At 45.8% G+C, this 24,576-nt stretch overlaps 1 protein-coding gene across 6 annotated transcripts in view; it reads right to left on the reverse strand.

Moving 5' to 3' along the window:
* The window catches only part of NT5C3A (5'-nucleotidase, cytosolic IIIA), a 286,713-nt gene that overhangs the window by 80,017 nt on the left and 182,120 nt on the right, over positions 1-24,576 (reverse strand). For all 6 annotated transcript variants that reach the window (XM_069215464.1, XM_069215479.1, XM_069215482.1 and 3 more), the window contains 3 exons: positions 8,773-8,871; positions 4,970-5,039; positions 2,731-2,777 (listed from right to left, as the gene is read on the reverse strand). In XM_069215464.1, coding sequence (XP_069071565.1) covers positions 2,731-2,777; positions 4,970-5,039; positions 8,773-8,871 — 216 coding nt within the window. The remainder of the gene's footprint in view (positions 1-2,730; positions 2,778-4,969; positions 5,040-8,772; positions 8,872-24,576) is intronic.

Below are 24,576 nucleotides of genomic sequence, written 5' to 3' on the forward strand. Positions count from 1 at the left end.
TAGCCAAATTTTGAGGTTTGCAAAGGATTCTGGGTAACAGAACCTGGTCCGATCCCCACAAGTCACCCCATCATGGATTCCCCTAGGTCTCTAGTTTTCAGAAATGCACAGGTTTGGTAGGTTTCCCTAGGTGCCGGCTGAGCTAGAGGCCAAAATCTACAGGTAGGCACTTCGCAAAAATCACCTCTGTTTTCTTTCAAAAAATTGGATGTGTCCACGTTGCGCTTTGGGGCGTTTCCTGTCGCGGGCGCTAGGCCTACCCACACAAGTGAGGTATCATTTTTATCAGGAGACTTGGGGGAATGCTGGGTGGAAGGAAATTTGTGGCTCCTCTCAGATTCCAGAACTTTTTGCCACAGAAATGGGAGGAACATGTGTTTTTTTAGCCAAATTTTGAGGTTTGCAAAGGATTCTGGGTAACAGAACCTGGTCCGAGCCCCACAAGTCACCCCATCTTGGATTCCCCTAGGGCTCTAGTTTTCAGAAATGCACAGGTTTGGTAGGTTTCCCTAGGTGCCGGCTGAGCTAGAGGCCAAAATCTACAGGTAGGCACTTCGCAAAAAACACCTCTGTTTTCTTTCAAAAAATTGGATGTGTCCACGTTGCGCTTTGGGGCGTTTCCTGTCGCGGGCGCTAGGCCTACCCACACAAGTGAGGTATAATTTTTATCGAGAGACTTGGGGGAACGCTGGGTGGAAGGAAATTTGTGGCTCCTCTCAGATTCCAGAACTTTCTGCCACAGAAATGGGAGGAACATGTGTTTTTTTAGCCAAATTATGAGGTTTGCAAAGGATTCTGGGTAACAGAACCTGGTCCGAGCCCCACAAGTCACCCCATCTTGGATTCCCCTAGGTCTCTAGTTTTCAGAAATGCACAGGTTTGGTAGGTTTCCCTAGGTGCCGGCGGAGCTAGAGGCCAAAATCTACAGGTAGGTACTTTGCAAAAAACACCTCTGTTTTCTTTAAAAAAAATGCGATGTATCCACGTTGCGTTTTGGGGCGTTTCCTGTCGCTGGAGCTAGGCCTACCCGCACAAGTGAGGTATCATTTTTATCGGGAGACTTGGGGGAACATAGATTAGCAAAACAAGTGTTATTGCCCCTTGTCTTTCTCTACATTTTTTCCTTCCAAATATAGGAGAGTGTGTAAAAAAGACATCTATTTGAGAAATGCCCTGTAATTCACATGCTAGTATGGTCACCCCGGAATTCAGAGATGTGCAAATAACCACTGCTCCTCAACACCTTATCTTGTGCCCTTTTTGGAAATACAAAGGTTTTCTTGATAGTAATTTTTTACTCTTTATATTTCAGCAAATAAATTGCTGTATACCCGGTATAGAATGAAAACGCACTGCAGGGTGCAGTTCATTTATTGGCTTTGGGTTCCTCGGGTTTTTGATGAACCTACAAGCCCTATATATCCCCGCAACCAGAGGAGTCCAGCGGACGTAACGGTATATTGCTTTCGATAATCTGACATTGCAGGGAAAAGTTACAGAGTAAAACGTAGATAAAAATTGATGTTTTTGTCACCTCAATTTCAATATTTTTCTTTTTCAGTTGTTATTTTCTGTAGGAAACCCTTGTAGGATCTACACGAATGACCCCTTGCTGAATTCAGAATTTTGTCTACTGTTCAGAAATGTTTAGGTTTCTGGGATCCGGCATTGGTTTCATGCCCATTTCTGTCACTGACTGGAAGGCGGCTGAAAGCACAAAAAAATTGCAAAAATGGGGTATGTCCCAGTAAAATGCCAAAATTGTGTTGAAAAATTGGGTTTTCTGATTCAAGTCTGCCTGTTCCTGAAAGCTGGGAAGCTGCTGAGTTTAGCACCGCAAACCCTTTGTTGATGCCATTTTCAGAGGAAAAACCACAAGCCTTCTTCTGCAGCCACTTTTTCCAATTTTTTTTGAAAAAAACGAAATTTTCACTGTATTTTGGCTAATTTCTTGGCCTCCTTCAGGGGAACCCACAAAGTCTGGGTACCTCTAGAATCCCTAGGATGTTGGGAAAAAAAGGATGCAAATTTGGCTTGGTTAGCTTATGCGGACAAAAAGTTATGAGGGCCTAAGCGTGAACTGCCCCAAATAGGCAAAAAAACGGCCTGGCACAGGAGGGGGAAAAGGCCTGGCAGCGAAGGGGTTAAAGCCTAACAAAACAATGTGTGCATGTAAAGTGTACATTCACATGCAAAGACACTGTGATGATGAATAACAGATATACAATATTACTAAACTCTATGGTACTTATTTTATCAATCTTGGCAGAAGAAAAGATTGAGTGGACCCGCTTGGATAAAAAATGAGAGCATGAGGTTGAATACATTCGTATTAGAATTTGGAACCCTTTCTAAAGAAGCCACCGTGAGAACTGTAATGTCTATGGACCAATATAAAATAAATACTTATGAATAAAGCATATTTTTAGTCCGTTTTTGCTGTAATCATGACTGTATGTAGTCTGATGTGTAAGCATTCTAAAGTGTTAAAGATAATATTAATATAAGTTTATTTTCTAAGTCAGCAGAGTGCTCTGATTTTACATATGTCTTCACTAAAGAAAAAAAAAGTAAAGAAAATGTGGAACGGAGAATACTGAATTCAGACAAATGTTTGGTCTTACACTCACATTCATGATGGGAACAGTTTCGCATATGGTCCATAATACATATATTAAAAAAGCTGAAAATATAATTTGCTTTTTGTAGTTTATACAAAAAAAAAGTTACCTTCTTCCGACATTCCTCTGTAACAAACTTACAATTGTCAATTATATCTGTCAAAAGAAAATAACATTCATAAGTAATTAAAATGATAATATCTGTTTTTCTCTTGCATCATTGTTTTTGGAGTTCAATAAACTACAGTTATCACCAAATTCCATTCTTATGGTTCATAAGTGACACATAACTGCACTAAGAGACATATAGACATCCCTCAAATGCACCACTCTTAAAACATCGTCCTCGTCAAATGAATAAACTGTGGAAGCTCAACAGTGAATCTCCATTGCAATCCTGCGTTACAGTCTCCAACTAACTACACTTCTATTTGTTGGCTGCTGTTCAAAGTCTACAATTCTCCGACTCCGAACATAGAAGCAAAGACGTTAGGAACAGTTTTAAATGTTAACAACACAACCAGAGTATACTCCATCCAACATGAAGGAACAAGATTTTTCTTTAAGTTGAATCATACACTCAGTCTGCATAGGCAGCAAGTTAAGTGCCAGATGTTTTTTTATTTCCACAAGAGCCCAAGCTGATGAGCCAGTTATCCAAGAAAGGAAAAAGTGAACACCCCGCCAGAAGACAGCTGGAGCAACCACAGCTATCATCTCTGTAAAACTCATTGAGGCTGAAAGGGGATTAAAAAAATACAGAGTACAAAAAACTACAAACAAAACAAGATAGCTACAGGACTAGGGAATACTTACCTGAATGCTTTTGGTGCAGATAATTGTCCTCAGGAAATGAAAGTGATAAAATATTTTTTTAATGGACTCTAGTACTATAGTGAAGCACAATGAGATGGGAATCTTTTATCTCTGTTGAGACCCCTGGCCTCGATCCTTGGGTCTGTTTCCAGTGACAACAGTTAAGCATGTGTACTGACTTGCATGTGAACCACAAGAGATGCTGCTCTGCGAGCAAGGTCCCAGTGTGCTAGGATGGATTCTTGAAAAGGTGAACTATCGAGCACAATCAAGGAGAGATACATGTCTATAGGCAGTAATGAATGCTGATGGGGAGGCAACAGTTCACACGGAGGTTAACAAGAAGGTCCAGGTCACCAACAAAGACATAAAACACATCTTCCCGGGGATTAAAGGTAAATCAGCTTCAGTAAAACTGAGCTCACCAAGAAGATGGGTTAAATGGACAAAAATCTGCTAATCGTTGGATACAGAGTAGGCAAACTTCAAACTGTAAAAACTGGGGTGGCTCCTTCGCAATGACGAAGGAGCGTCATCCTCCCTGGCTAAGCCAGGACTGAAAAATAAAACAATATTTCTTTATCATTTTATCTTTCATGTGAATGGAGGGGTGGGCTGGCCACGGGATGTGAGAGGGGGAGAGGACAGTATTGGCATTGTGAAGCGGGCAAGTCACTCTTATGACTCAAAGAGACTTCAAGTGGTACATTTTTTATTGATATGAACATAAAAAATAGAACATTACTTAAAACATATTTTAAATTTGTAACCTTTCTTTAATGAAAATAACAACCAATTTGTTACAACATTTGAGACTAGAGTTTCAAATCAGCAACTCATTCAAGCCACAGATGGAAAGTCATGAGTGCTAAATGAGTAACTAATCAATTAAGGTAGAGTGAACATTAGTGGTAAACAACAACTTCCATGAATGTCTACTGTAACCCCCTTTGCCCCAGGTTCCAGGTGAAGGGCCTTGCACAATAATCCTGTCAAACTAGCATTTTGAGGGTCTAGGGTCAGTTACCAAAATAACCCTTCTTCTTTCTCTCAGTTCCTCATTTTGTAACTGAATCCCACTATTCTCAACCGCCACTAAGAACAATTTAAGTGAAGTCTCCAAAGTGACTTTAGCGGCCAGTTAGATGTCAGTGTTTCTTTGGAACCAGGTCCCATTTGACAACACTAACCTTTGTTTGCCAGTCAGTTGTACATGGCACCATTGGATGGGAGATGAAAACAGAGCTGGTACGAAGAGATGGTCGAGTTGAAAAGCAAGGGTAAGGAAGGAAAGCCACAGGAAAGGAATGTATATACAACAGCCAAATAAACACTCTCCAGATCACTTTAGTAGGTGTGCTCCTCGCAGACATATTTTAGCAGCAGCAGTAAAGTACAGATTACATAATTTATATATTTAATAAAAAATATAAGTGTGTTTTTGTGTTATGTTCTCTAAAATAATACCAAAGACTTATAAAAAATAAAGGTGTGTTATTGATAGTGTTATGCAGTAATGCAGAGATACTCACTATGGCATGTTGGACATCTTTTCCCAGCATGAGAAAATTTGCTTAATGTCATATCGAAGTCTGTGATAATCTGCAAATGAGAAAGGCAAATAAAATGCATATTATGATCTCGTGCAATATAGCTATCAGAGAGAGGATCTAAAGTTTGCTAATTTTGTAATATGCTTCACTCAAGGGTTTTCTTGATTGTTGACAGATTTTGTACAGTTCGGAATTTGTTGTTTATAAACATCCGAAATGTGAGGGCTCTAAACACTAGGACATGTTCGCGTTCTACTATTAATATTTAGATTTTTAAAAATGTACTATGGTTTTGAGGTTGGCTGATACTCAGAGGCCAATTGAGAGAAACTGAATGTTATTTCCTCCATCAGGGGTTTCCCATAACAGCTTGGAGGGTCCCGAGTCCATAGGCTCAGATCTCCCAAGAGGATGGAGCAGTTTGTAATTATCATGTGCCATTCCTATGCAAACAGGTCGAAGGAAAGTGGTGCAAACATACTTTATGCTGACTGATAAAGGGATTGCTAAGCCCGCCCACTGACACATTTCAGGAGCAAGTGCTCAAATAATTTTTATTTTGGGTTAGGGGCCTTTTAACAGAGAATGGAGTCCAGCAAGATGCTACATATGCCCCATTCAGGACCAGGGGCTAGGTCTTTGAGGAGCATGTTGCAGGGTGATACTAAAAGAGATTGATGGTGAGATAAATGGAGTCAGTTATTGCAATGGGTGAATTCTGCTCCTCTTTCTACAATCCAGAATGGAGTACTCTGGCGCCATTCAGAGTCTTGGACACACTTTAGAAAACATTTGGATGCATAAATAAAACATTGTCTGGTTGGGGAGAGAAGAGAAGCAGATGTAGGGCATCATCAAGGGCTTGGGGAAGCAAGAGAGGATGGGGAAATGTACCATAAGCAGGCCGCAGGGATGCCAGAGGAAGCTTGCAGTTAAGTAGGAGTTCCTAGAGCCAGTCATAGTCAATGTGGTAAAAGCAAGGCCTTGCTGGGTCACGGTTGGCCCTGTCAATCTGTAACTGGGCCGTTGTTAAGGCTCTTGTTAAGTGACAGGGTGTTGATGGTCATCTGTCAGGCATTGGAATAGCAAAGAGTTTATGGTGGACTAAATGTTCCATGCCCAAACAGTCAGTGATGAGAGGCCTGAATAGTATTTAAATGTTATCTGAAAGTCTTCAATGTGGGATACCACTCAACCTGCGTTTATCAACAACCAGATCTTAGAAGGCTACAAGTTATAGAGGATTTTGCCAAAACATCACCCTATCAAATTATGGCAGGAATGCTGACTCAAATTCAGAAAGAAGTTAACAAGACAAGCAAGTTTAACAAACCAGCTAGTTCCGGAGCTGGTCTAAAACCTCCATGATATATGATGGGTTATGGGTAATTAGGGGTACCTACTCCGTCTACTCACCCAGACAATGACTGATGGGCAAACATTTAGGCATAGTTAATACATTAGAAATCCTGAGTGTGCTGCAGCCCATGTCTTCCATGGAATAGATAACAGTAAAAAGGGTTTTAATTACATTTCACTTTCAGTTGTTGCTAGTTGGTGGTATTACTATTGTGAGGTAATAAGCATTACATTAGATGTGCACATTGTGATACACTTCCAGTCATACATCAAGGGTTCTGTTTGACATTGTGCGACAGATGGCCATTTACAGTATCGGTTGGATCCACATCCCAGTATGTCTCCCATTCATGTAATCTCGGCCTGTTAATGTAGCGATTGCGTCCAAAGTGTACCCAAAATACCACTACAAAATAGCCCATTATTGCCTTTAAAAATATAAACCTCAGGAAAGTCTCCATAAATTGAGTTGGACCTGGCCCAAGTTAGGAGTGCATGGTGTCTGTCAGTGAAACAGGGTCGGAAAGGCTCTGCTATCTATTATGGGACAGGCAGGCCAAAGGGTGAAGAACACAACACATTCCATGTGTAGGGAAGGGAGGAGGAGTGACATCTGGAGCCAACATCGCTTAAATTGCATGAGATGGGTCCATGTAGGTGGGCTCAGCCTATGGCACATATGCATCTCGTGGTCACCTGAGCCCAAACCACAGGTTTAACTGAACAAGCTTATTTTAAGGTGTTTTGCCATCACTATTGGTCCCTGAGGAGAAGGGAGATACTAGTTTGTCCCATTCCCTGGCACATGGGAATTTCCTCAGGCCTCTGGTCTTCTCTCTTTGCAGCAACACGCACTTACTGTCTGTGAATTTCGCAGGAGTAATGCACCGCTGTCCGACGGGGGATCTTCCCTGGCTCTCTAGATCCACAACTTTTGCATTGTCCTTTCCCACCTCGCAGTAGGTGGCAAGGCCCCGTATACAATCTCCTATAGTCATGTGGGAAGAAACATGACTTTCCCCAGTTAACCTTCAACCCTGATAATCTCCCACAGTCCTCCAGAACGTTTATGATGAGTCAGAGATCAATCGTCATATTCAATATATATAATAATAGAAGATCATTCGTCTCTCCATTTGGGATCTCCCATGTGCAGCAGCTGTCTGCTGACCAATATTTTGCCTAATACTTCACAGTGCACGTTCAGAATGCAGAGGGGGCACGATGTGGTTTTCTCTTCCAGATCCTCCCTCTTTAGGAAGAGAGAAAATTAGGGTTCAAGGGCAGTAGGGACAACTAGCCTAGTTCAAATAACTTATTTAGTGCTGTCAACGTGAGTGCCAGCAGGGGCATGAATGTAGCATAAAATTCTAGTGGAAGTCTATCAGTGCCTGGTACTTTGCCGCTGGCAAGATACAATAAGGAATCTTATTTTTGAGACAAAACGGGTTGGTCGAGAATTCTTGTCTTTCGATACAAAGGAGTGGGATGTGAGCCAGAAATATATCAATTTCTTACTTACTACTGTGCTCCTGCCTGACATACAGTTCGGCACAGTACTCTTAGAACAGCTTATTAATTGCCTCTTGGGAATCATGTTGGACCCCCTGTGAGTCTTTGACCCTAGACAGCTGTTGACTCCTTGCCGTCTGAGCTAGCTAACCACGCTAGGTCGCACTCCAGCACTCTGATTATGTGCCTTCAACTCCCTCAGCTGCATGGCAATGTGAGACTCCGCCCCCACAGCCAGTCAAATATGGTGGCCCGCACCACTTCTTTAAAGGCCTCTCACTCTGGAAGTAGCGAGGAGGTTGATCTCCCATTTGCCTCTAAGAAATGTGCAATGAGCTCACCCAATGTGACTTGAAACATAGGGTCAATTAGTGTAGCACTTTGAAGCCATCACATTGGTATGAGTTTCAGTTGTCTGCCCCAGTTGATACATACACTGCGCAGGCTATGGTCAGATATGGCCCTGCATAGATATTCAATCATTCTTTCTCATACTAATCCCCTTGTGCCCACAATAAGATCTATTGCGATGTGAATGTTGTGTACGTGGGAGTAATATAAGGGGGTAGCTCCGTCTCCATATGTCTGCCATGGACCATTGATCCTGGCAGTCTTTAAGGGCCTTGGATTTCGCAAGAACTGGTGCACGTAGCAGTGGGCGGTGGGAACGATTTTGTTGTGCATCCAGAACCCCTTTCAAGTCTCCCCCCAATAGCAGGGGAAGATGTGGCTGGTGTGCTAGTATGGAGGCAAGGGATGAATAGAACTACGGTTGACCCCCTGTGTATTACGCATTAAACCTGTTTAAACAGAATAGGTGGTTAGTGACACAGCCTCGCAGTCGGCATAGTGCTTCGGGCCATGCTTTGTATTAATTAGGCTGGGGCTTGGACTCTGCTATTTCAATGTACCTGAAGTCTGGATGCACCTCCTTTGATAAGGCCACAGATAATTTCTTCCACTCTCTTTGGGTCTTTAATGTGGACCGTTTTCTTCTGAAATTCCGGCATCTGCAACCATGAAATTATATATATTAGAAAATAATAAAGGAAAGGTGCAACATGTTTACTAAATGAAAAAAGTAAAGGTGACGTTACGAAGAGAGAAAAAAGGTGTAGTAGCTACAAAAATAATTGAACACTTTGAACACAACACACATGCAAACGCTCAATCGAATTATCACTCACACGCTGACGCCCAGTCAAATAAACCTATACCCACCTGTATGAGGCGCAAGATGGGATAAAATATACTGAATACATTAGAGGTTTGTTTTAAAAGCATTTTGTCAGAACTTCTTTCTGAAGAACAGCCAGATACTTCTGGTCTGCAACCCTGGGTGGAATTCACGACCTCCAACCACGTGAAAACACGTGGAATGGCCCGCATGGTCTGAGATTGTGGCAAAAATAATACTTGCAAGGGCATGCCTTTAAAACACAGAATACTCTGGTTGCAACTCATTTGTGGGAAGGAAGACTGTAAATTTGAATATTTCATTATGGGTATGCATGAAATGGGAATTTAGCCTACTCAACAAAGCGGTTTCCACAGGGACAGGAAATGATAGGGGTGTCTGGGATTAAACAAATGCTGGGTTGGTTAGATTGGTGAGGGAGTTAAAGTGGAGGGGCGCAATAGTGAGACAACTACTCACTTGCATAATTTTACCATACATATATCGTCACGTCGTTAGTGCGGTACAAACTGATTAGAGAATTGAGCAGAGACTTCCGGGACAAGGCGGACAGAAGACAAGTGTTTCCTGTGTAGTCCTGAATTCCAGGAGAAAGGGTGTCAGCCTGAGAGGCAGAGTTTGGCCATTACACAGTCTGTGGGCGTTGCTTGAAAGACGTAATTATGTGTCATCTCTTTGTTACAGTATGGTATTTCAAGTCTAGCCAGGGATGCCTCAAGGTACTTCTCATCGACCTCTTCTCTTTTCAGTACTCACAGCCACACCATTGCTCAATGAGTTATTTAACTGCTCCCCCCAAACAGTTTGTACCAAGCAATCAAGACAAGTAGTACATACCGTATTTATCGGCGTATAACACGCACTTTTTCTCCCTGAAAATAGGGGGCAAATGATGTGTGCGTGTTATACGCCGATAAAATTTAATGGTTTTTTTTTCTGAAATTTCCTCTTAAAAAGAGGTCCGTGTTATACGCCGGTGCGTGTTATACGCCGATAAATACGGTATATAGCACGGCTAATCATCCCGGGGGTATCCACACGCTGTGCTGCAGGTATCAGTCGAATAGCCAGGTCTTGAGTTCTTTCCTGAATTGGTAACCGCGAGGGTGCAGTGCGAAGGTGGAGGGTGTTCCAGACTTTGGTGGCGAGGTGGGTGAAGTAGTATCCTTCAAAGCAGCTGCCACGGATGCGTGGTGTCTGAGTGAGAGCGAGGTGAGCAGAGGTTTCTGGTAGGTGGGTGAAATGTCAGGCGGTGGTTCAGGTAGGCTGGTCCTTGGTTGTAGAGGGCATTGTAGGCATGGGTAGGGAGCTTGAAATGGCATCTCTTCTGGTAGGGAAGCCCGTGGAGGTCTGTTAGGTGCTGGGTGATTTGTGTTATCTGGGCAGGCTGAGAATCAGTCTGGCTGCTGTGTTCTGCGTAGTCTGGAGTCTCTGCATGAGTTCATGGTGGTGCTGGTATAGAGTGCATTGCCGTAGTCAAGTCACCTGATGATTACAGTCTGCGTTACAGTTTCTCTAGTGTTAATGGGGAGTCATCGGAAAATTCTGCTTAGTATGCGGATCGTGTGGAAGCAGGCTGAGGAGATGGCCCTGACCTGCTGTTTCATGAAGAGTTCACTGTCCAGAATGATACAGAAGTTGGGGGCATGGCCTTTTGGCGTGGGGATTGGTCCGAGATGTGCTGGCCACCAGGAGTCATTCCAAAGGGCGGTGTGTCTGCCAAAGACCAGCACTTCCGTTTTGTCTGTGTTGAGTTTCAAGCAGTTGTTTTTCATCCAAGTTGAGCCGTTTGTCATGCAGTTGTGGAATTTGGTCTTTGTCGTTGTGTGGTTCTCTTAGAGGGAGGGGATAAGCTGTGTGTCATGAGCATAGGCGAGGATGTTGATGTGGGATCTGACAAAGTCTGCGAGTGGTATCATGTAGATGTTGAAGAGGATTGGGCTGAAGGATGAGTCTTGGGGTACTGCGCAGAAGGTGTGCTTCTGTTGTGAGGTGAAGGGAGGGATGCTGACTCTCTGGGTGTGTCCCCTGAGGAAGGAAGCCATCCCATCTGAGTGCATCATCAGTGATTCCAATCTGGCCTGTTCAGTTGGTAAGTGTGTGGTAGGAGACAGTGTTGAAGGCTGTGGAGCGGTCTGGGAGGATGAGAGCAGCTGATTCTCCTCTGTCAAGTAGATCTTGGATGTTATCTGTTGCAGTGATCAGGGCTGTCTCGGTGCTGTGGTTGGCTCTGAAGCCCAATTGAGATGGGTCCAGCAGTTTTTTTTGTTCCAAATAATCGGTGAGTTGGAGGTTGATAGCCTTTTCTAGGACTTTGGCAGGAAACGGGAGGAGGGAGATGGGTCGGTTGTTGAGGAGGTCGCTGGGGTCAGCCAAAGGTTTCTTGAGGAGGGGTCTCACCTCCACGTGTTTCCATGCATTGAGAAAGGTGGCTGTAGTAATGGAGGTGAGGAGCTGGTGGCTGATCTTGGTGCTCCTGAGGTTGAAGATTAGGTGGGGGCATGGGTTGGTGGGTGCGCCTGAGTGGATGGAGCTAATCAGGGTGGTTGTTGGTGTGCTTAGTTGTTCTCATAAGGTGAGTGGGTGGTTAGTGGTTGTGGTTGATGGGAAGCTGAGAAGGTTGGTGGGTTGGTGATCAAAGTTTCTGTAGATAGTTTACATTTTGTTGTGGAAGTGGGTAGCGTGGGTGTCATAGAGTTCCTGTGTGGGAGGGATTGAGGTCTGTGTGGCTGACGGGCAGGTGAATTCTGTGACAATGGTGAAGAGTTCCTTGGTTTGGTTGGAGCTGTTCTTGATCCGGTGTGTCAGGGCCTCCTTTTTTGCCGCATTGAGCCAGCAGTGGTAGTCGTTGAGGGCTGGTTTGTAGATGGCTCGGTTGGTGTCTGCTGGTTTGCCAGATTCTTTCTAGTTGTTTACACTTGCGTTTTGATGCGCTGGGTTCAGGTGTGTATCAGCTGGCTCATTTGGTGGGTCTGTGTGTCTTAGGTTGTTTGGTGGGGGCAACTAGGTTGGCCGCGTTGGTGATCCAGGCGCTGAAATTCTCTACTGTTTGGTCCTGCTTGGTAACTGAGTTGGGCTGAGTGATGCTGAGGTCATTGGTTCATTGCTTCTGAGTTACCTGCTCCAGCTGTGGTAGGGAGTGCTGTGTTGTTTGCGGGTGGTGGGCTGGATTAGGGTGAAGTGCACGATGGAGTGATCCGTCCATGAGAGTTCCAATGTGTGGCTGTATCCGATTCTGTTGCTGGATGTGAAAATGGGGTCTAGCATGTGCCCTGCTTTGTGTGTGGTGTCGGTGACTATCTGGTTGAGGCCGACGTTGCCTAGTCTTTCTAGGAGGTCTGTGGTGTTGGTGAAGTTGCCCAGGTGGAACTTGAGATCTCCCAGGAAGAAGTAGGGTTCGGATTTGACGGCGAGCGGGGTGATCAATTCAACAATGGTGTTGCTGAAGCCAGTTCGTGGTACTGGTGGTCTGTATTCGAGAGTGCCTTTGATGGTGGTTTTGACGTCAGCGTGAAGATGGAAATTCATGTGTTCCATAATTGATGTTGCGTCGTCGCTGGTGATGGTGCACGTTATTAAGTCCTTGTGTATGATGGCGATGCCCCCCTACGTGTCTGTTGGTACGGTCGCAGTGTTTCATCTTATAGCCGCTGGGGGTTGCCGTGGTGATGTCTGGGGCTCATGTCAGTGTGAGCCAGGTCTCTGTGATGAAGGTCACGTCAGGGGTGACGGTGTCCCAGATTTCAGTGGCATGTTTGCAGAGTGATCTGGCGTTAATCAGGAGGCAGTTGAGTTGGACCGGTGGGGTGCTGGGGTCTGGGGTTGGTGCAGCATTGTTTGATGTGGTGGAGATCGGTGTTGGGGTGGTAGTAAAACGGCAATGGCTACAGGTGAAAGGTCCTGCTGTGGAACTGGGTGATGCCAGGCAGCAGTAGCTGTTGTGTGTGGGGACCAGGGCACAGAGTACCGTGGCGGAGTACCTGTAGGAGTGAGGGGGTGTAGGGTTCCTGGTGCGGTCTGGGAGCAGACGGGTGCAGACAGGCTTGCCTTTGGTGCGCCTCTGATGTGGCCGCTATGCGGCTAAACTGTATCCTCCAATAAGTAGACCTGGGAGGAGGGCGGGGCTGTACGGGAGGGCAGAGGGCTTGGACAGCGGGAAAACAGCGCATGAAAAAACGATCAGGAACAACAGCACAAAAAAATCCCACAGCAAAGAGCAAGCAACCTCAGGTACGATGCAGACATATTACAGAAGACTTCTATAATTGTCCAAACGTTATTAACCAACAAAAGCAATAAACAGACAGGAGGGGGAACCTGGGCTTGAACCGAGGAACCGGTTCGGTGGAGGACTGGGATGGTGCCTCTGCACTACTAGAATCTGCAGCGGGGGAGCGGCAAGCAACACCTAGGAGGTCGAGGTCCTACTACCTGCTAAGCAGTTGGTGCGATAGGCAACTGTCTACAGTTCGAAAAAAAATCTTGGTCTTTTCCAAGTGTGTCTCAATGCTTTTCACGGGTTTATTAATGGAGACAGAAAAACTAGCCATTACCGAATAAGGAGAAGAACAGAAATCAAGAAATGCTACTCTTGGGCTCTGCGAACACAGCCACACTCCCTATTACTTGGCCTCTCTCCCCTTTCGCTAGCTGGAGTCCGTAACCTGGAAGTGTCCTCTGACAGTAAGCATTTGTTTGAGAAAAAAATGACGTATCTCTCTAAATGAGCATTTCGTCACTTACGTCACCGGGTATCTAGTCCCGACAGCTCAGTGGGTTAATGAACATGCCACGTTGCAGTTATGTGTGCGCAAACTTGCTGTCACAGTTTTAGCATTATTTTTATAGGGGCAGGTAACATTTGTTAACACCTCTCACTGCCATTCCTTAATCCAGCTGTGTGCGGTACAGGCGATTGCAACAGCTTGCCTGAAGTGGTGCAACAGGTTAGTAACGTAATCCACTTATTTTATGGAATGTAAAAGGTACCCCTTTTCAAGTGTAACGAGTACTTTTTTTTTATTTTCACTCTAAATGTTTAAATGTATGCATCTCATTATGCGCTTCAACCCCAATTAGCCATCGTGCTACTCAGGAGGGTTAAAGGTTACAGATGTGTAGGATGATGCTTGTATTAACACTAGGCAGCTATAACATTATACAGAAAGCCATTAAGACGCAATGCTAACGCACAACCTCACTATCTCACCTCTTCCGCAAGACGCTATGTTAGGATTTTCACGCCAAAGGAATGGTGAAGCCGAAATTACTTCATTCCACTTGGTCTGCTGGTTAACGGTCTGGCGAAACCTGGCAGTCAACTAGGCCTTGCTTCATGTTAACTTTTTTTTCCACATCTATTTATGCCTTGACAAGTAAACTAGGCACATATCTCGACGTTTAATGCATTTTTTTGCATAGTTTATGCGACAACTACAAACGGCAGGACCTAATCAGCACTGGTCCACTTCAGCCATTTCGATATTCAGTTAAACAAGTACCATTACAATGAACTCCAGCTGTCGCCTGTGTGGTGAAACGTGGCTGAGTGGCAAGAGCTGCGAACTTTAGAACCTAGGGACCCAGGTTCAAATCACATAACTTAGCTCAACATCTTGCGATACTGGGCCAATCACTTAATGTCAATACAAAACCTAATTCAAAGTGTAATCCTCACTTGATGTACACGAGCTATGGTCGTCTTGCCAACACCCCTCCAATGTACTCTTCTGCTCCCTCAATAGGTTTGTGGTATTTAAATAACACATACACATCTCCAGATTTGTTTGCTCGATTGTGCTCCTTCCCTATTCAGCTTTATGCTATGTGCGTGTTTTACTATATTTCGACTTAAAAAACAAACATATATTAATGTAATTGTAATATCTTGGTTTGGATTCATGTGTTTTGGTCTTGTCCCCCACTTGTGATACTCGATATCCGCCGAAAATGTTAACTTCTTTTGCAGGCATACCTCTAGGTTCAGTATTGAAACCCCTGAAAGGAGAACTGTTTTTTGTGGCCACAATCACAACACATGGAAATCTCAAACCACTCCAGTATTATCTGCTTGATTGAATCAAATGTCTAAAATACGAAATTTGGAATATTTTACATCATAGAAATAACACAATTTCAAAATCTGATTTTGTGGCTATTATGTTGAATACGCTACTGCCACTAAAGAGTGATACCCTGTTTAAAGTTATTTTTTTATTTGGGTAGAATGAACTTGGATGGATTAATAGGATTATCTTTATGTTCTAGAATGCATTTCTATAGGAATTGTGTTTGAACATATCCTAACCAAATTCTTTTTAAAAAAAAGGTGTGGGACTAAGTTAGCTGCAAAGACGGCTGCAGTTCCTAGAAGCCCAAGCAGAATTTTTTTGCTCAAGAAGGGTATTCAAAGAGTCAGCTGCACTGGTCCGGTGGATGGAGATCAGCATCGGACCCATGTTTTCCTCTGGTACTTCACCTTCTCCCGGGTACCACTGACAGCAGACGCTGTTAAGCAAGCCTGCTGGGCATTTATCCCTTTAGTGGGAGAAGGGGCGCTACTGGCGCTGGTGGGTTTCCTCCATGCCTACTTCAGTATGGCAAACGGCGGAGCTGAAGAGGTGGCTAGAGAAGGGCAACAGGACAGGCTTCAATGGGGAAGACTACATCTATGTCAGGATATAACAGAGGCGTTGATTTAGCAGACTACATCTATGTCAGGATATAACAGAGGCGTTGATTTAGCAGACTGTGAGAAACAGCATCAATGGAAGCCAAGCAGAGGGACCCAAAAGACAAGGACTTTTTTGCCCTAAGCCTCGACTTCAAAAACTACAAGTGGTGAAGAGCTTCAAGGCGCTCCAACTGATGTGGCAATCAATCTCCGAGAGAATCTAGGATAACGGTTCAATACGTTCAATGACAATGAGCTGCACAACATATTAAAATCAAAAAGACACCTATGTAAACTGGCGCAGAAGAAATCAAAAGCTAGGTCTCCATGTCTGGACAGTGAGCTGCCCTGAGGACCAATTTATAGTTCTGGGATCATAAAAAGAGGTAGTGAAAAAATAGAGCGACAAGGAGGGGTTTAAAAATTGTGCCTACACTAATCTTGTGCATCTGGATAATGGGGTGTTAGTGTGAGACAACTTATTCCTTCAAGTTCTGGAGGTGCCACAACAGGCAAACTTAAGGATCTGGTGCAATTCAGTTATTTTTCTAGGAGAAAGAGCTGGAGAATTACTATACTTATCAAGACCGAGCCCTCAAAGATAATAGACTCCCGAAGAGGGGGGCTGTTCCACCAAGGCGGTTGTTGATGGAACGGAGAAACTCGAAAAAGAGGGAACTAAAGCAGCAGAACAAAATCACAACCTTCATCTTATGGGTAGCAGAGTCCACATATTGATTGGTCGAAACCCCCCGACCCCGAGAAAAAGGCATAAGTTGCAAGATGCCATTAACAATAACGAAAAAAAATACGAAAACAAGTTGGTGTTTTGTGGTGTTGAAGCCTCCTTGTGATGCTCTGATTGAAGACTGCAGAAGTGTGTGCCTTCACCCGGAGTGAATTTTACGTAATGCCACTTCCGCAGTGACGTGAAGAAACTGGAGGACTCTAAATAATGAGTTCTCACTTTATTTTGCTCATAGAGTCCTGCTGTTGTGTGAATCAGCCTCGTGGCGGCCCTATTATTTTAGGCATCGCTGGTGCCTATGACGTTGTTCCGTGATACTTTCCTTTTTTGTACCGAGAAAATGACTGTTAGAAAAAAGTGTGTTGAAATCAGGTGTGATCCTCAAGCCTTCTTCCTCCCTCCGGTTTGGGGCCAGTGGTTGAATTTCTGGGTCCCTTTTTTTAAGTTCCGATTGTTTAAACCAAGTGTAGTCTTTTCTATGCAGCATTTTATATGAATATATTTTGTGCTACCAGTATCCTAAGCGTAATGAGGGCTCCTGTTGGCCCGGTGTATACTCCCTTGTATTGGCAATGCTGCTTTGCTGTCAATAGAAACAGTTAAGCCTATAAAACGGTATTTACAACAAGTACAGCCATCCCCAGTTCTCGTGTGTCACCTGCCTCATGAAATGGACTATTCCTTTATCCCGTGTTAAACTACAGTGCTAAAACCAAGAGAGCGAGATAGTTTAGTCAGGCCTGTGGGTTAGAAATGGGGATTCATGTTTCTTCAAAGTGCAAATAAAGTGGCATATGTTTTCGTGTACAGCTTCCCACTGATTTAAATTGTTAAACTTTCGTGTTTCGCATGGGGAAAATGTTTCAACGTTTCACGCTCTGTGCTACAACAGACAACTGTACACAAAACGTAAATTTAATACATAAAAGTCATGTTAGCCATTATACATGTGACTTCTAACGGAAATAATAGCGGATTTTAATTACACAATTTTCTAATTTTAAAAAGGCAGCTTTATTAAATTCCTAAATTCAAGTAACTTTTTGTGATAACTTCTTAAAAAATTAGGTTTTGCAGAGGTTTAGTGCCCTTTATATTTACACATCTACGCACAGTAAAAACTCCCTTCACTGGGGGCATTGGTAGAGAACAACACGAATGCTAATAAATACGCTGGGATGGGCCATAAAAGTGCCAAGTGCTTTCATTCTCCGAGAGCCAATATACCAACCAAGATCAACATTAGAACATCCCGCTACTTCCTCTAAATCTCTAGTAAACCTCCCTTTTGATTTACCAGAGAAAGTTTAAGTGAATATTCACAGAAAGTAGTGGGAGGGAAAGGGGGTGTAAAGAGATGATGAAATAAAAAAAAACTTAGCGCTTGAGAGGCAGGACAGCCCCGAAACAAACATCTGGTGATTTGGAGAAGGCATACTTGTGAAAAGTGAAATTAGTCCTGCCTAGGAAAAGGCTAAAGCTTGTGTACCAAAGGCGCCTAATTTTCCCCTGTAGAAATAGCAAGTTTGTTCTCAAATCAGTGTTTTTTTGGAAAAATAATAAAAAACTCCTTAACAAGAAACAAGGGGATAGCTCTCACTCGTTGTGGGCCATAAATGAAGATTTGCTTACAACTCTTGAGAGGACAGGCTTTCCGTCACACCCTCATCCCAGTGAGGTTAGCTTTGCCTGGAGTTGCTGCATTTAACGCCTGGTGTCTGAAGCACCAAATGGTAAAAACAGCTGTTCCTCATTGCGGTGGAGACCAGAAAGACATTAAAAGTCAGAAGAACAATGAGCCCAAAGTCCTGTGCCTAAATTACATCAGAGTAGAGAGACACTGGCACACTCTAATTGGTACTGGCCATGTTTTATAATTAGAAGAACAAGTTACTTTCCTACAGTAACGTCTTACCGGGTAGAGACTAACTAGCCTCAAATTCCTTACCTTTAAATATCCCTAGGCATCAGACTGGATCTGGAAGATTTTCAAGCAGTGCCCCTGTCCGCCGGTAGGGAGCGTCATTTAATTCCACATCAGCCTCACTGTAAGTAACATGTGGAGTACCTATTTCTGTGCCACTTCGGCACGCTGACATCAGTTATTTTCTCAACTTTTCATGCCAGGAGCGTGGAGCCACAATGAGAACTCACCACTGGTGTAGAAAAGACTAAGGCCCTGAAAAAGGTGTCCCTTACACCTGAACTTGTTTGAAAAGCGGGGAGGATCGGTAAGGAATCTGCAGCTAGATACAATCTCTACATTTGTGCATCTGATAAAGAATTCTAGCCAGTACTGCAGGTCTTTTGCGGTTCCCTCTGAGATCGAGACCATGTAAGAGAGGTTTCCCTGATGCTGCGCCCACTGGGACTTCAGGTCCCACTGCAAAGCACACATATGCCGGCAGGCATGTATCATACGCAGAATCCAGAGGTGATGAGGCCCAAAAGCTTCAGTCAGTCTCCCCAAAATCCAGGATAGAGGCTGAAACATTGAAATCCTTGAGTCATAAGTCGGGAGAAAATAATTGAAACTGCACTATGTCCAGAACAGGACTGATGAAAGGGAGCATTTCAGGGGGAGTCAGGTGTGACTTCAGCATGTTGATAGTGAACCCCAGGCAGCGCAGGAGGATCACCAGAGTCTGAGGGTGGTTGATGATTGCCTGGTTCGAGTGAGCCTTCAACAACCAGCCGAAGTAGGGGAAGACTAAGATCCCCCACTTGCAGATGAGCTTCGACCACCGCCATCAGCGATGGGTGCTGATAAGGCCAAAAGGGAGCACAGCATATTGAAAGTGCTCATGGCCCACCATAAACCGTCTGTAGGCCTGCAGGATGGGGATCTGGAAACAGGTATCCTGCAAGTCCAATGCTGCCATCAGGTCACAGATCTAGGGTAGACAAAACTTGGGCAAGTTTGAGCATTTTGAATTTCTCTTTCTGCAAAAAAGAGGTTTGGAAAGCGCTGATCGAGGTTAGGATAAAGGCGTCCTTCCTTCTTTGGCAGCAGAAAGTAGCGAGAATCACAACCACAGCTTACTTCTGATGTAGGCATTCCCTCTCTATGGCTCCCTTGAACAAGAGAGCCTGCACTTCTTGAAGGAGCAAGGAGAAATGGTTGTCTGTCAGCTGATCCTAAGTGGTGGCATAGTTGGAGGGGTGGCACAAAGGGGAGGTGATTAGCCCACGTGGACTACCTGTAGGATCCAACAGTCAGATACAACTGATCACAGTGGGAGAAGTGATGGTGTATGGTGCCTCCCACTGGGTGCCCATGATGGTCTGGGGGCAGACTAAAGTGGTTTGGAGGCAGTGGCTGCCCTCTGGGAGGAGGGGATGAACTGACTTAACAGCTGTCTGCCTGTCCCACGTGGTCGCTGTGACCCACACCCGCAGCCACTAAAAGACTGAGAAGTCTGCTGGCCGTGGTGGGTCAGAGGGTATGGGCGCAGCTGGAGTCCCCTTCCGTAGCCATGAAGAAGGGGGTGGGGGGGGGCAGAGTGGGGTTGACAAGAGGCCATAGACAAGCCTGTAGCCCTGCTGTCCTTGAAGCGCTCCAGCAGAAAATCAGCCTTGCATCCAAAGAAGCAAAAGCCTTCAAAGGGGATGTCCATAAGGGAAGCCTGGACATCCCCTGAAAAACCAGCTGATCTCAGCCAGACGTAGCATCGTAAGGACACAGACGATTACATCACTCTACCTAGCGAATCGGTCGTGTCAAGTCCACATTGGATGGAGAACTTGGGTGCATCTCTCTCGTCAGGTACAGCCTGAGAAATGATGGCCCGGGCATCCTCCAGGACCACAGGCAGCAATTGCGTAACCAAATCCCATGGTGTATCGGAATAATGGCCCAATCTACATGCAGTGTGCACGGACTGTAGTGCTGGCAGGTGTTAGAGAACATTCTCTCACTGAAAGAGTCCAGCCTTTTTGATTCCCTCTTGCGTGGAGTGGTAGGGAACGTGGCTGAGTGAATGCAGGACCACCAAGCTCTCCACGGTGGGGTGCTGGGTAAGGAAACTTTGATCTCGAGGAGAAGCTTGATGGTGGTGGGCAATCGTCCTATTCATAGGAGCCCCTATGCAGGGCTTGGACCAGGCCTGAGTAGGACTTCTGTAAGGACCTCTTTGAATGGAAATAAGGGTTCAGAGGAGGGGACTCCTGGCTGAAGCACCTCTGTCAAGACATTAGTCTTGACTGTCACTGAGGGTAGGTTAAGCTCCAGGACCTCAGGTGCCCTGCGCACCACCACAGCAAAAGAGTCTCCCTCCTCCATAGCTACATTAGGGGAGGGGAAACCAGGCCAGTGTCAGATGAGTTATCTAACTCCCTGGCTTTACCCAGTTCCTCATACTAGCAGTGCTCCTCAACTAGATCTTCTCCACAAGTGCCCATAGACCCCTCCCAAATGTTTCCCTCAATAGGCCTATTCATCAAATAAGGCCCTGGCTCTGCTACGGAAAGGATGTCCCCTGTTGACGCCAGACGCCGCCCATCCGGATCCATGTTGGAATTGGGACTGAAGATGGGGAATGGCGCCACCTAGGGGTGTTAGACTTCTTTGACTTCTTGTGGGACTTCCCAGACTTCCCCAATGACTTTGAGGCAACGAGAAACATCAGAAAGAGCTTTGCGAATGGTCCCTAGATCCCCCAAATGACCTTCAGTGTTGCGGAGCCAACTTACATTGGGTAGTGAGGAGCTTGAGGGATCGCTCCCCCAGCGCCTTTGGGTGCATGGCACAGCAGTCCTCGCACACCTCGCCCAACATAAGCCTATGACAGGCCCCACATGGTATGAAACAAGCCAGTATATTGGGTGACATCATGGCACCAGGCGATGAAATCTCACAAAAAGGGTCAACAAAAAGTCAACAAGCATTGTCAAAGCCAATAAGTTTTACCAATACAAGAGCTATTGACTTTGGGAATATGTTTTTGCCATGTTGTACACCAGTGTGGCTGCTGTTAAGCATGGCTAAAAGTCAGTGGCATGGAATGTCAGAGTGGAGTGGGGGAGTAGAGTTTCACAGAGTGGATTTGTTGAAGTGTCGCAGAGTGGAGTAGGGGGAGTAGAATGTCAGAGATGAGTTAGATGGAAGTAGAGTTCAGTGGTTCAGTGGCAGAGGTTGTCACAGAGTTGACTGGGTTGGAGTGGGCTGAGGTAATGAGATGGATTGGATTAGAGCAAAGTGGGGTGGGGTGGATTAGATTTGAGTAGAGTAGAGTAGAGTGGGGTGGGGTGGATAGAGTAGAGTGGGGTGATTAGAGTGGAGCGGGTGGATTGGATTGTAGTGTTGTGGGGTGAGATGGGCTGGATTGGGGTGGGGTGGATATGAGTGGGAGGGATTAGACTGGGGTGGGTGGGTTGGATTGGAGTGATAGGACTAGGATGGACTGTGGTGGGGTAAACTGGATTGGTGTTGTGTAGATTAGACTGGAGTGGGTGGACTGGATTTCAGTGGGTTGGATTGGAGTGGGCTGGGGTGTATTGGAGTGGGGTGGATTGAACTGGGGTGGGGTGGATTGGAGAGGACTGGGCTGGATGGATTGGATTGGGTTGGAGTGGGGTGGATTGAAATGGGGTGGGTGTATTGGGATAGAGTGGGGTGGATTGGAGTGAGTGTGGTTGAGTGGGCTGGACTGGATTAGAGTGAGGTGGATTAAAATGGGGTGGGGCGGATTGGAGTGGGGTGTGGTGGGCTGCAGAAGGATGGATTGCTGTGAGGTGGGATGGATTTGATTGGGTTGTATTGGATTGGATTGAGGTAGATTAGATTGGGGTGGACTTCATTGGAGTAGGTGGATTTGATTGGGGTGGAAGGATTGTAATGGGGCGGGGTACATTGTAGCTGGGTGGATTGGACTGGAGTGGATTGGGGTGAGGTGGACTGGAGTGGAGCGGAGTGGATTGGAGTGGGGTAGGCTGGATGGATTGGATTGGTTTGCAGTGGACTGAACTGGAATGGGCTGGATTGGATTAGGGGTAGAGCGGGATGGATTGGAGTAGAATATGGTGGACTAGTAGAGAGGATTGAGTGGGGTGGAGTTGATTAAAATGGGGTGGAGTGGATTAAAATGGGGTGGAGTGGATTAAAATGGGGTGGGGCAGATTTGGGTGGGGTTGTTGGAGGGGGTAGACTGGATTTAAGCAGGTGGATTGGACTGGAGTGGGGTGGGGTGGACCGGAGTGATGCGACTGGACTAGTGTGGATCAGATTGGATTAGGGTAGTCTGGACTGGAGTGGGGTAGTCTGGATTTGAGTGGGTTGGATTTGACTGGGCTGAGGTGGATTGGACTTGAGTGGGGAAGACTGGAGTGGGGTGGGTGGATTGGAGAGGAGTGGGATTAATGGATGGGATTTGAGTGGGGTGGACTGAAATTGGGTAGGGTGGGGTGGATTGGATTACAGTGGGGTACATTGAAATGGGGTGGGATGGAATGGACCGGGGTGGGCTGCAGAGGGATGGATTGGGGTGGGCTGCAGAGGGATGGATTGGAGTGGGATGGGTTGAATTGGATTGAGTGGGGTGTGTTGGAATGGATTAGACTGAGGTGGATTTGATTATATTGGGTTGGACTGGATTGGAGTGGGGTGGATGGATTGGACTGGAGTGGGGTGGATGGATTGGACTGGAGTGGGGTGAACTGAACTGGGATGGGGTGGATTGGGGTGTGGTAGATTGTAGTGGGGTAGATTGGGGTGTGGCAGATTGTAGTGGGGTGGATTGGGGTGTGGTAGATTGTAGTGGGGTGGATTGGGGTGGGGTAGGCTGTATGGATTGGATTGGTTTGCGGTGGACTGAACAGGGATGAGGTAGACTGGATTGGGGTAGAGTGGGTGGACTGGAACAGAGTGGGGTGGATTGGAGTAGAGTGGATTGCCGTGGGGTGGACTGAGTGGGGTGGGTTAAAATGGAGTGGGGTGTGGTGGACTGTAGGGGTGGTTTGGATTTATGGAGCTGGACTAGACTGGAGTGGGGTGGACCGGAGTGGGAAACACCGGACTGGGATGGATAGGATTACAGTAGATTGGACTGCTTTGAATGGGGTGGATTGGAGTGAGCGGGGTGGGTTGGATTGCGTGGAGTGGCTTTGATTGCGCGGGGAGGCTTGGACTGAGTGAGCTGGATTAGAATGGGGTGGGCTGGATTGGACTGAGTGTGGTGGACTGGATGGGGTGGATTAGGTAAGGGTGGGGTGGATTAGAGTGGTGTGGGTGGATTGGAATGTATTGTGGTGGACTGGAGTGGATTGTGGTGGATCGGATTGGGATGAGTTGGATTGGATTGGAGTAGGTAGGAGTGGATTGGAGTGGTTCGGAGTGGTGTGGATTGCACTGGTGTGGGGTGGATACACTGGAGAGGGGTGGATCAGACAGATTAAGGTGGTGTGGAGTGGGTGTGGGGATTCGACTGGATTAATGTGGACTGGACTGGGGAGGATTAAAAAGGATTGTATTGAAGTGGGATAGATTGGGGTGTTGTGGGTGGAATTAATTGGAGTGAGGTGGACTGGGAAGAGGTGACTTGATTGGAGTGGGGTGAATTTAAGTGGGTGGATTGGGTTGGGTTGGATTGGAGTGGGGTGAGGTGGGATGGACTGAAGTGTGGTGGGATGGATTGGAGTGGGGGGTTGGACTGGAGTGGGTTTGATTGGACAGGGGTGAGGAGGATTGAACTGGAGTGGGGTGAATTGGACTGGACTGGATTGGGGTGAGGTGAGGTGCACTGGATTGGAGTGGGGTAGATTGGAATGGGCTGAATTGGATTGGTGTGGAGTTGACTGCATTGTGGTGGATTGGAGTGGGGTGAACTGGGATGGAGTGGGGTGGATTGGGATGAGGTGGATTGTAGTGGGGTGAATTGGAGTGGAGCAGATTGTTCTGAATTGAAGTGGGACAGATTAGAGTGGGCAGACTGGAGAGGACTGGAGCAGGACAGGTTGGTTTGGGTTGAAGTGGTGCAGACTGGAGTGGGGCAGGCTGTTTTGGACTTGAGTGGAATTGTTTTGGATTTTTTGGATTGGAATGAGGAAGATTTGAGTGGGGCAGATTGTTTTAGATTAGTGTGGGGCTAATTAGAGTGGGC

Source organism: Pleurodeles waltl, chromosome 2_1, assembly GCF_031143425.1.
Source record: "Pleurodeles waltl isolate 20211129_DDA chromosome 2_1, aPleWal1.hap1.20221129, whole genome shotgun sequence".
Lineage (NCBI taxonomy): Eukaryota > Metazoa > Chordata > Amphibia > Caudata > Salamandridae > Pleurodeles > Pleurodeles waltl.